Raw genomic sequence first — 12,918 nt, 5'->3', positions numbered from 1 at the left:
TTGCAATTGGAAAGCACCTGCTGTATCATAATTTTATTAAAAAGCTGCACCTTTTGTTGGTAATACAGAATACTGCTTTTACCGACAAGCCGATGGTAACACACAATTCTGTCTATTGATAATAATACTCAGGCTGTAATAAAAGCGCTGTACATACTAGTTGATAGTTGATTGTACCACTGACAAGATAGCAGACAAATTGAATATTTCTGATTTATTTATGTCTATATAATTTAGGAATCGTTTGGGGAAATTTGGGAAAAGCATTTAAACATTTAGGAAATAGTATTTTTCTTGTAATTAACAAATTTTATCATGCGTCAAGTTAACAGACAGCGATTTTATTTAATGTGTTTTATGAATGGAATCGATTAGAAATTATTTGGGGATGACGTCTTCATTATTATTTTCATTTAGGAAAAGTCACTATTTGGTAATTCAATAGATTTAGGGCCATTAGGCGATTTTGGCTACCACGAGCCATGAGGTCTGTTCGCGTTGCATGAAATCCCCAAATATTTTTGCACTTAAAATGAGATAGATATATATTTGGCCTTGAAAAGAGAGACAGCGAAGATGCTGAGTGCCAAAAGTGCAAGCAACGTGAACAGACCTATGAATTAGGCGACATTATTTTTTAAAATACTGGCAACACTGGTTCTTGACGCGCGTCTAAACGTATAAACCAGTCATATTGAAGAATTTTACAACAGTTGCAAAGCTGCTTTCTCTGCTGAACGCAGCCACTGTCACGTAGTTCCCAAACTGAAAATGGATGTCCTGGCGGTAGTGTACGGGCAATTTCGACGGCAACAGGAAAAAGGCCGGCATGGCCTCTCTCAGGTTTCTCTCTGCTTATAGCTATAGTGACGGCGGATGCGGCGATGGCGATGTCAAAACTATAACTGAAGATAATAACTGGGATTCCCATATGACATGAGAAATCGTAATCCACTTGATACGCCTATAAAGGTGTCTTTTCATGCTGACGCTCGACGCTCATTTTCGGCGTCAAAATAAGTCACGTGACAGAAATTGACGAATGTCAAGCGTCAATTTAATCACGTGACCTATTTAGACGCTGAAAATGAGTGTCGAGTATCAGTATGAAAAGGTACCTTAAACGAGTACCGCCGAGGAACGAAACGAAGTATTTACGATACAAAAAAGTGATTTGATTTTGATTCAGGCAACATGTGCACCTCGGACCTACGTAGCTGGCCGATTTTCAGTTTACTGGAACCGGAGTTCGTTTCGCAGATTCATATGGTTGTGGTATACGGTAATTCATCCTCTTCTTTTCCATTAGCATACTTGGTTTGGCAGCGTTGTTTATCCTTATATTTCAAAACAGGTAACTTGGGTAATGAAGCCTTAATCATGACGAAAGACAAGGTGATGTATGCTCTAGGTAACAACATCGCTGGTTGTTTGGGAATCGGGGACACGCACGGTACTCTGTATCCTAAGAAGGTGGAAGCTTTGTGCGAAAGAGACATAAGGACGTTCGCATATGGTAGCGGACCTCATGTTTTAGCGCTCACAAAGGAAGGAGAAGTAAGCTTGGATTTTTTATATCTTGGAGTACAAGTCAATCGTCTGTAGCTGATATTCGTAGTCAGTTCTTATATATTTAAGACTGCCTTAAGTACAGTCTTAAAACATAATAAATCCATCTCGAAGCTAGCTGTATTAGCATGTTAAAATATTACTTAAGAAGATCATAAATTGAGAACTGATTGAATACCAGCTTGTGTAATATCTCATCTGTCTGAAACCTACAACATATTTCAATGAATCTTCCTTTTCTAGGCTGGTATTCCTAGTCGATTTTTATTTTAAGATTGTCTTAAGTATATCTCAAGATGTTAATGCTGTGATTGGTTCATAATATTTAAGATTATATTTGAGGCAATCTTAAATATAAGAACCAACTATGAATACATTTGATTAGATTTAGTAAAGCAAGTTTGAAAGATGCTTATCCTCTACTGCGAGAATCATGTATGTATATTTATTTTGTGATATTCTATATATTATTTCTATATACATATGATTTTTGTAATAGAACATGGTAAACATCTTTTACTCCGGATCTACAATAGAGTTTTAAGCCTTAAGCTATAAGAAATTATCCAATTACACTCGAATTCGAGGAGAATAATTGACTGTGATTCGTCCATTACATATTGTAGATCCGGGGTTAAACTTTCTTTATTAACTTTCTTTATTAAGGAAGGAATAAATTATTGGCCATGGATGTATATAATTCTAATTCGTTTTCTTTAGAATACTCATTATTTCCATTTTTATTAATGATTATTTTTATTAAATTTGTTAAGCACTAAGATTTACTCTGGTAATCTTGTAAAGCTAAAGATAAATAGTTAATGTATTTATATTTGTACAAAAAGACATATTAGAATGTTTCTTTTTAATTGTTTATTATCGATGCATAAAACAATTCTGAAGAATTTTTTTGCTAAAGACTTTATGGAATTGACAAATCAAGTGATGCATTTGTGATAATCGGTGACAGTAATGTCTTTGATAGGTGTATTCCTGGGGTCACAATGGTTATGGCGAACTAGGAATCGGAGCATCGAATCAGGTTGTCACAAAACCTATTCTAGTGACCATGCCTATTCTTGAAGGTCTAGGCATGAAGCGTGTTGTCGACATCGCGTGTGGGAGTCACCATTCCGTCGCTCTGACCGAAGATGGCGAGGTAAAGTATTGAAATGATTATGACGATAATCTTTCGTTATTATGAGCTGAATAGCTGGTTCGGTTTAGGTATATGCTTGGGGACAAAATAATTGTGGACAACTGGGCAGCAGTATCAGCACAAATCAGGTTACACCTAGGCAAGTGAACTCCGTCTTAGGTGGGAAGAAAGTTGTCTGCATCTCATGTGGCCAGACTTCTACCATGGTGGTCATTGAAAATGGTGAGGTGTATGGTTTTGGCAATAACGGCGTCGGCCAGTTAGGAATAGGTAACTACGCTAATCAGACATCACCATGGCAAGTCGGTTCGTTGAGAGGTATTGTGATAGGTAATTCTCGATTCATTAAAGAAGTAAAGGAAGAAGAGAACGAATGCAAAACGGGATCGCTGAGCAATCGGTATCATTTTAGTCAAAGTAGTTTGTGGATACGCTCACACGTTGGCGCTCACAGACGAAGGGAAGCTCTACGTCTGGGGCGGAAACAGTTACGGCCAGTTGGGAATCGGCAACAAGACGAATTCCTGCAAACCAGTCATGGTATACTCATATCGTTATAAAAAAAATAAGGAACGAACAAAAAAGAAAGGAAAATAGAAGAACGTCATCAATAATTGCTATTAGGTCGAGCACGAAATGGGAAGGGTATCCGACATTGCCGCTATGCACTATAATCACATAAGCGTCGCCGTCGGTGAGGGAGGACGTGTCTACATGTGGGGTCACTGTCGTGGTCAGAGCATCACGATCCCAACCTCCACTCCGTTCTCCAACGTGCACGACGCGCTTGCATGCTACGGATCGCCGAGTGTTATGCATAAACCACTGATCCTGTACGCGAACGAAGAGCCGAATATATTGCAATGTCTAGGATCTGCATTTGATGATCCCGTATGTAGCTTGTTCACTGTTCCGTGTCTACTTGTTTCGCGTGCACCTTCTCATATTTTTAAACGTACAATGAAATGAATGTACAATATTGATAATAGGAAAAGTGCAACTGAAACAAGTAGATCTAATTGTCAACATTATGTTTAATTATATGTATATAGTTATTAACAATATATATGCAGGGTGGATACTGAATACTCTAAAAAAATTTAAGCGATGATTCCTTAAATAAATTTAAGACGAAAACTTCATAAGTCATATATTCGAAATGACTTTGTTTCAAAAATACAGGATGTATCAAAGTTGAAAAAAAAATTCCATTTTTCCACAAAAATTTCAGAAACCTCTCAGATTATTTTGATGAAACTTCAACATACTCATAGTTTTATCAAAACTCGAATGATGGATCATATAAAGTTTTCGACTTGAATTTGTGTGAGAGTCATCTCTTAAAATCTTTTATTGTACTTTGTATCTATTGTATATATACTAATATTTTCATTTATTGAAATTAAGGTTGATAATTTTTTATGAAATTTTATTTTAAGTATAATGTTGCTAGCTTATTTTTAAAAGGAATTTCAAGAAACTTTTTTCTATATATATATATAACGAAAAAAAAAACTTAAAACTGAGAGTGAGCTGTTTGATTGACAAATCAAACTGTGTAATACATTTTGTGCTGGATTCTCGTTGATAAATGTGACAAATATTTTATGTACTAAGTTAATATTGTACATATTTATCTTTAATGACTTTTGTCTTCTTATAGTCTACAAGCGATCTCAAGATACAAGTGGAGGGTCAATGTATCCATGTGCACAAAGCTATCCTGAAAATTCGCTCTTCGTACTTTAGAACTATGTTTCAGCACGATTGGGCAGAAAACAACCAAAGGTAATCGTTTAAGAAAAGATCAGCATTATTTATGTTAAAGATTTCTCAAGTTTTGTTCATTTTATCCTTCTGTTCCGACAGCGTCATCGAGCATGATCAGTTTTCCTACGTTGTCTACAAAGCTTTTTTAAAATACTTGTACACCGACGTGATCGATTTACCCATGGAGAAGGCGTTAGGTAAATCGAATACATCTTGAGCGGTTATCGGCCTGAATACATTCACGATTGAAGCAACATCTTTCGTTACAGAACTTTTGGATCTGGCCAACGCTTACTGCGAGAGCAATCTCAAGAAGCATTGCATTTGGATGATAAAGCAAGGAATTACTGTATCGAATGTCGCCTACTTGTATAGCATTGCAATCGAGTACAACGAAGAGGTAACTAAACAACTGTATTATTAGTGCTTATCAACATTTCATTGGCTGCAGTATTTGTTTATCTACACACGCATATATTATTAATTATTATCCAATAATCGAATGCCGTTGTCAATTTTTCAGGAACTAGAAGAAGTCTGCTTCAAGTTCGCCTTGAATCACATGACGGCTGTGACAAAGACGGAAAATTTCGCCAAGCTGGACGAGAATACGCTGAAAACCTTTATAATTAAGGCGGGTGAGGCTGGTGTTTTTAGAACATAATTCATCTATTTGCATCAACGACAGTGACATGATGAAAATGCACGAATCTGTCTATTGCTGAATATTCGCTAGACATTTTATGATCATATACTCTGGCTAATTATTCCTCAACTACATTTTGCATTTAGTATTTTGTATAAGTAATAAGTGGACACGAATTATGTTCAGTCATGTGAATTATCTCGCGTTCCGATAAATAATTTGTGCGAGAGATTCCTTCGACGATCTCGGAAAATGTGATGTTTTTTTTATTTTGCTAAAGTACCTGAGATAATCTTAGATTTCATGTAAACAAAGGAAAAAAACACTGATTGCAAAAATCAATCTCGCGTTCGCGATGACATTATCTGCATAACAGATTGATTAACGACGCGTAATGTCCATCGACCGATTGCGAAATCTTTATCGTTCCATTTTCTTTTTATCATTTCTGTGATATAGCGTATCAATGTGTATTTACCACGATGTACGATCACGTCGATTTCGCCAATTAATTAATTCACTAGCTGTGAATTTTGTAAAATATAAGTTTGTATGTAGAATACAATATGACTACATTGTAATAAAATTTTCTAAATCGTCAATGCTGTGCCATTGTTTGCCTTCATTCCTAGCTGCTCTTTTGTTTGATAGTTTTATGCTCTCATGATGTAAGAAGACCAAATGAATTAAATTTCGGGGATGCGCAGTTGTTCAACGTATAATAACGAATTTGTAATCAATCAGAAATTGGTCAGAAGTTTTACAAGTCAATATAAAGTCGTTATTAGGAATTTGCCACTAATCAGAAATTTATCTCAAATTATATTCAGCTGTCATGTCTTACATCCGGTCTTTTTGCGTCATGGTTGCTCTTATAATTAATGACAATAACAAGTGAATAAAAGAGAGTCGGAATGGATGTGAGTTCGGTTGAGGAAGGACCTCGCACGGTCATTCGTACATCATTTTATTACGATATCTTCAATATATACAAGCGATAGATTTTGTCGTTCGTATAATACGTACGTATCTACTGATTAATAATCACCATATGATGTTTAATATACATACATATATATATACCTTGAAACGGGAACGGTCAATGTTCCGCGACATGGAGATAAACTCCGATAAATCTGTACACGTGTATTAACTTCACCCTTACTCTCTCTTTCTCTCTCGCTCTCTCTTTCGCTCTCTCTATCTCACGTGCTCTCTCTCTCTCCCCCTCTCTCTCGCCCCTCGATTCCGAGTCGCTGAACGCCGTTGTATGATCGTTCATATTCCAATCTCGCATATAGAAGTATACAAGATATACATATACGGAGTGTCTATCTTACAGCGACCACCGCAAAACGGGCGCTCTGTATATATACGTGCGTCTTTATTTTATTTTAAATGTATTTATATGTTATGTATAAGTAATTAATTATGTTAAATTAGGTGATCGGTCGTACGCCGCGACCGCAAAAACTCTCCCGTCGCAACCAGCGCGTGCAACGAGCGAGCATTGTCAGGGTCTCGCAATAGATTTTTGACGATTTCGAAAGGACCGTAATATCATTGACGATAGTTGATGGCATCATGTCTTTTCACCGTGCCGAACGCAATTTTTTTTCAATAAAAGCTGAATCCCGATTATCGGCAACAATAACGAATAAGTGGCGAACTATGTTTTTGCAAACTATGAGAAAAATGTCTGGCTGGATTAATTCTGGTTGAAAATGGACGAATCAGAATTTCCTAATTAAGTCCAGAATTCTAGATTTAAAATTAAAATTTAGGTATATTAATCAATGGACTTAAAACTAGAATTCTAGTTGTGACAATTGGAATTCTGATAGATATAGTCAGAGAGAGAATTCTGGTTCGTTTATTTTCAACCAGACATTTTTCTCAGAGTCTCGTTTTTCTTATAATCGACAGTGTCTGCTGCCGAGAGATTATTCGTTGGCAATAATAGGTAATCAATGACAAGTGTTGGTGTAAAATTGTAATAAGATAGATGAATTTTCTCTCGTTAATGATAAAAGTGCAAAGATTTATTATTTCAGATTTGTTAGAATCGTGAGAATTCACGAGGGGAGTATCGGGTGGTTGGTTGCACGCGGTGGTTGCACGTCGCCGATCGAGCTCCGACGCGACGCACCTCGAGGAAGGTTCCTCTCGCGAGATCCTCCCTCCGGAGCTTGGAGTCGTCGCGACGAAGCGCCGACCGGCCACCGTCAGCCGGACGACCGTTCGTCATCGGTCCATTAGAGTTCATTAGTAGTAATCGTTCTCCATTTCTGTTTTTTTTTTTCTTTGTATTAATTAGAGCGTATTTAGGCCTGCGGGCTACTTTTCCCCAGCGACGCGCTGCGAATCCCGTCGACGACAAAAGCGAGACTTCCTTCCCTCGTGTCCCATTTGCTCGAACCTGTTCATCCCCTCGTTTGATCTGCACCTTGAGGACACAGAGAGAAAAAGGACTTTTCGGCCATCTCCATGTCGAACTTGATGTTGACTTTAATCGAAGTTTAACTCTTTTCTCTTTTCCTGATTCTTAGAACTAGAAAAAGATAAATGGCAAAGTTGAACCAAGATTAAAGTTAATCCACATTTGGCAGATATGGGCATTTGTAATTCGTATTTGCGAGCCTGCTTATCAAAAGTTTCGGCTCCGTGCTTCTTCTTTTCTTAATCGAAAGTTCAATATGATCGATAAACTGTTCTCGAGAAACTACCCTTTTGTGAAGATTGACTGCATGATTCTTGCGCCTCCTGTTTACTTGAGAAGAGTTTATTTTCTTTTTCCTTTTTTTCCATTTTTTTTATAGAAAGTGTAGATTGTTCGCGTCCGTCGCCCTCCTTTTCCTCCTTTTTATCGACGTTTTCATCTCCTCGTGCCTCGCAAGAGATCATTATTATTCCTACGGAAATTTACATTTTGGAGAAACGGTGATCCTTTACTCGGAGAAGAACGGCTCCTTGCGACAGCTGATTTACTAAACGCGCTTATCTAAACGGATCGCCCCGACGCCACTGCTATTTCTGAGATAACCGCTATTCCGAGACTTGAAAGTTCCTCCGAGGAATCCGCCCCTTTGTTGTTCCTTCTTTCTTTATAAGTTGCCGATAGATTACCTGTCGTTTACCCCAATGAAAGGGAGGAGACGCTCGCGCGCACGTCGACGGCGTCGAGATGAAAAGTATGAAACTGTAGAAATTGCGAGACTGGAAACTTTACGGAAAAGTCGTACTCTCCTCTGCGTCCCGGGGGAAATATATTCAGGAAACATCTAGAGATGCTTATATGGAAAGGACGGTTTTACTGGAGTGTCTAAAAATTTAACCAGATACAGATTTGATAATAATTTTGTTGAATATACAAATAATATTATAGTAGAAAATTACTTTAAACCAAACTAGGTGTTTCTTATAGATTTTTGAATGTTGAAATCGATGCCGCAAGTCAAGCAATTTCCAACAGGTCATTTCTTGGACGTTAAAAATATCAATTTTCAAACATCAAAACTAAAAGGTTTAATTAAGGCCTAAAAAATGTTTTTTTTTATGATTTTTCACTTTTTTGTGAAGAAGGTTGATTGTCTTAAAATTTCGAATAAAAGTCATGAACGTATCGTTCTATCTCCTCTTCTATAAAATGCATTTTCTTAATTTCATTATTTTACTGTTTTAAAATCATGTTATAAAGGATTTAAATACGGAGTTTTTCTCAAATAGCAAATTTTGCACTTATAACGATGAAGTTACATATAATATAATTTCTAATTTGCAGCTATTGATACATATTGATTATATAACTTTTGTCTGAAATATTTTTTGGAAATGCATGTTTTTAGATATTCGAGGTGGACAATTAAAATGAGACACCCTGTGTATGTATATTAAAATTTAACTTGCGATATCGTTTTCAGCATCAAAAATCTATAAAAAAAAACACCTTGTCTGGTTCAAAATAATTTAAAAAAATACATTTTTCGAAACTGGTGTAATTATGTAGCTCAAGCTGATTGCTAGAACGTCAAAACTTTTTGCGAATTGCTTATCACTTTGCTTGAGATTTCTGCGTAATCATTTTGATGGCTCAACAAATTATTTTTAGATTTATTCCTATAGTTAAATTTTTAGATACTTCAGCAAAATCATTCTTTCTGTATACGCAGGATGTAGAAAATATTAGTAGATACACACGTAATTGCACGCGAGGAAATTATCGCGTACGATTTCGATGTTATAATGAATAAAATATCAGATAAACGGGAGAGTCACGCACGTGGGCTATTTTTTTTTTTTTTTTTGAGGGCTTATACTGCTGATAAAACGGTATCGGGAAATGATAGTAACGGAAAATGCCCGAAAATGCAATTGCAATATTTTTTATCGACGTGCCGCATCGGTGCGTTTACACACGCACATATAACGACATGCAAAACGCGTAACACACACACACACACACACACACACACACACACACACACACACACACACAAATATATACGGACACACGGCGATGCAAATCCGCGTGTAAAGATTAGGACTCCAAATATGAATCCGCTGATATCTCGATTTCGCAGTGCGTGAAACACGCGAAAATAATGCAGGCAGTTCCTCCCGCTTCGTTTGCATTTTTACCGTGTTACTTTTGATAAAATTTCGTCAGGCTCCGAAATCGGTTTTCTGTTCCGATCGACGGATAACTCGCGAATCGATTTATTAATTATCCGATTAATTAATTTAGCAGAAATTCGGATAAATCCGATTCTCCGGATTTATTAGATTCCGATGATCCGGCTGTTTTGGGGAAAAGGGGTAGGGGGATGCGAAGGAGGGGATTTGAGTGATCCGATAATAATTATTTCCGACAATTCGGATATTGAATTATCCGGATATTTAGGGCTTTTACGCGACGAAACGCGGGAATGGATTTTCGCGGAAGGGGATAAATTTTCGTGGTGAATACGAATCGATTTTGGATATATTGCGCTTTGCAATTACATTCCTCGTTCAATCTCCTACAATTCGGGCGCGAATTAAGAATCTCGCGGATTCGGATTGAGTTTGATTTTCCTGCAGATGTCAAATCCAGTTAATCCGGATATTTGGACTTGAATAATAATAAATTAGTTTTGCAGTAATTATATATATATACTTTAATAGTTACCTTTTAATTTATATTAAATTATTCAGATATTTGCAGTCTTAACGACGATATCGGGATGCAAAATTCAGAGATATTATCATGAAGACCGAGATAGAATCGATTTCGAGATTTTCTTGTCTTTTTTTCTATGTGTGACAATTATATTATTTTCTTCGATTATATACACTTTAAAATATAAAAAATAAAATAAAAAATATAATTTACGTGTTGTTTTATTTTCTGCACGCAGAAATTTTTCCTGATATCGAGAAGTTGGCCATTTAAATTCGTCACTTGTTTATCCTATTTACAATAATTTACTTTCTAATCTTTTGGAGTGCACAAAATCTGAATTGGCTTTAAATCAAATTTCCTGTCGAAATGTATTCTCCTGATAACTTTTGCGATTTTTTCAGAGATCGATATGTATTCCAACTCGTCTTACTTTTTATCTAATTGATGTGGAAAGAAAAATAAATGCAGAGTGTTTTAAAGTGCAATTTAAGATAAAATAATATAATTGTAATATATTGTATATATTATATATATATATATCTTGTTTTCTTTCTTTAAAATTTCGAAATCTATTTTTTGATTTACTTGTAATTCTTGTCATTATTCCTAAGTATCATTATCGCGTGCTACTATTTATTCATTATCGTTATTATTATTTCTCATTATTTTTACATCTATTATATCATTATTATTATCGTTATCACCGCGTCTCATTACAATTTGTTCTATCGTTATCAACTTATCGATGCCAACTCGTTTTGTTTTGCTGTCGCTGCGTCGTTATTCTTAATGTATAATACTTATTTTCTACAATTAACACGATATCATCATCTTTTTCCACGTTTTAACGACGCGCGTGCTTTTTCCTTTTGCGGCGCAAAAAACGGAGTAGAAACGTCGTCTAATGAATTAATGAGTTATTTCGCGGAGAAATCTCTCCTCCCTCTCATCATTTTTTTATTCGTTTTATATCATACAGAGGCGCAATCGAGGCAATCTCTCTTTCTACTTCTTTTTATTATTTTTCATTTCTCTCTCTCTCTCTCTCTCTCTTTTTTCTCTTTTCCTAGCTAATTTTTCGATCGATCCCCGGGTCCGAAGCTCGAGTTTGTCGTGGACGAACGCGCGTCGCCGGTGCTCATCGTCGCGCGTGGGATTATAATCGTTTAGAGTCCTTTGTACAGACTTCTGATAAATCGTTCTATAACTTTTTTTTCTGTTTTTTTTTCCTCTTTTTGCCATTTGCCTTATGTGATAACGCTTTTTTTTTCTTATCTCTTACTGACGAACTATAGCGAGTAACTCTCCTCTCTCCCGCTCAATCTCTCTCTCTCTCTCCCACTCTTTCTCTCCCTCTCTCTCTCTCTCTCTCTCTCTTTTTACATATCTACTTACGTTGTAACGGTGCTTGTGTGTTGTACAGCTAAAAGTTAGCTAGACGTGGGCCCAAGGGGCCCCGGGGGTTGTGACCCTCGGGGGGGAGGGGAGGGGTGGAATCTTCGACCTCCCTCGGATCCCTTCCCGCGCGTCCCCTTCGTCAGGACGTACGTGGCAGGATATGTCGGACCGACGGGCACCTTCGAGGTCCCGCCGGCGAGCGACCGCTGACGGATCCAAGGACGATATTCCCCGGACTCGACCCGCGATGCGGCGCGCACAGAACGCGAGAAATAATTTATACAAAACCCCGGCGTGTCCCCCGTGGCGCTCTAAAACCCCGACACATTCGGGTCACTCTCGCGCGTTCGGTGAAACTCGCGTCAAAGGTTTTCGCGTGTAAAAGGATTGAATCGTGAATTATTTCGCATTTTTCGAAATTAATCGCGAGCTCTTAGAGCTCCTCCACGTTTTATTTCAGTGATCTTTTACGTTTCCTTTTTCTTTCTCGGACACAACTATGCGTCAAGAGGCGGAAGAATCGATCGAATCGATCACGAGAGGATCCGAGGATACTGTGGACCTCCACTAGAGACTCTCTAAAGCCTCCCAATAAGCACGTAATATTTAAAAAACATTTTTTAAGCATTTATTTAATACTTACATTAAATAAATATTTAAAAAATATTTTTTAAATACTTTTTTAATATTTTTTTTGTGCTGATTGGGCTGTGTTGCGTCACTATACATTGGAGACTGAGAATCGCAAATTGATATTAGAATTCGATCAGTCAGATAATTTTAATTTCTAATCTCTTTAATTCGCAATCTCCAATGCGTAATGTAACACGGGCTTAATCAGAGTCTGGATATAAGATAGCAACAATATTAGAACTACTATAAAGATTAGGCAAATTCAAATAAGAGAGATATAATAAATGACGAAACAATTTTATAAATGTAGGTTATTATATGATAGTTATATGATTCTAAATGAAATAATGCAGATTATTATGTAGATTTATTTTAAATGTAGATTTAAATTTCGCATTACTTTTTGTATTCAATTTCTATAACAATTATTATGTAAATTATTTTAAATGTCGATTTAAATTTCGTATTATTTTTTATATTCAATTTCTACAACAAACACATATAAGGCAACCTAAAAAGTAACTTAAAAAGTAATTTTGCCAATCCTGATTATTGTCAATTATCTAAAATAAGACACGACAC

General features: G+C 36.5%; 1 protein-coding gene across 3 annotated transcripts; it reads left to right on the top strand.

Moving 5' to 3' along the window:
- Window positions 1-716: 716 nt before the first annotated feature.
- On the top strand, window positions 717-5,365 carry LOC108727867 (RCC1 and BTB domain-containing protein 1-like). Of its 3 annotated transcripts, none has more exons than XM_018456154.1 (11): window positions 717-843; window positions 1,190-1,282; window positions 1,355-1,557; window positions 2,555-2,728; window positions 2,797-3,058; window positions 3,141-3,268; window positions 3,353-3,619; window positions 4,392-4,516; window positions 4,598-4,695; window positions 4,768-4,898; window positions 5,022-5,365. In XM_018456154.1, the coding sequence occupies exons 2-11, from the start codon at window positions 1,195-1,197 to the stop codon at window positions 5,160-5,162; spliced, it is 1,617 nt and encodes a 538-aa protein (XP_018311656.1). In that variant the 5' UTR covers window positions 717-843; window positions 1,190-1,194; the 3' UTR covers window positions 5,163-5,365. The 3 variants fall into 3 exon arrangements, with proteins under 3 accessions (XP_018311656.1, XP_018311657.1, XP_018311655.1); XM_018456155.1 differs by lacking the exon at window positions 717-843 and adding an exon at window positions 877-946 and having other exon boundaries at window positions 1,412-1,557; XM_018456153.1 differs by lacking the exon at window positions 717-843 and adding an exon at window positions 877-946.
- The last annotated feature ends 7,553 nt before the right edge of the window (window positions 5,366-12,918 follow it).

Source organism: Mycetomoellerius zeteki, unplaced genomic scaffold (assembly GCF_001594055.1).
Source record: "Mycetomoellerius zeteki isolate Tzet28-1 unplaced genomic scaffold, Tzet1.0 scaffold555, whole genome shotgun sequence".
Classification (NCBI taxonomy): Eukaryota; Metazoa; Arthropoda; class Insecta; order Hymenoptera; family Formicidae; genus Mycetomoellerius; species Mycetomoellerius zeteki.
The sequence above is the reverse complement of the archived record's forward strand: the minus strand, read 5'-3'. Positions and strand labels throughout refer to the sequence as shown.

Bases quoted from the DNA above. Each gene is read 5' to 3' on its own strand.
- LOC108727867 (XM_018456153.1), top strand. The intron at 3,059-3,140 runs GTAATTCTCGAT...GTATCATTTTAG, and splicing joins GTTGAGAGGTATTGTGATAG to TCAAAGTAGTTTGTGGATAC. The intron at 3,620-4,391 runs GTATGTAGCTTG...GTCTTCTTATAG, and splicing joins GATCTGCATTTGATGATCCC to TCTACAAGCGATCTCAAGAT.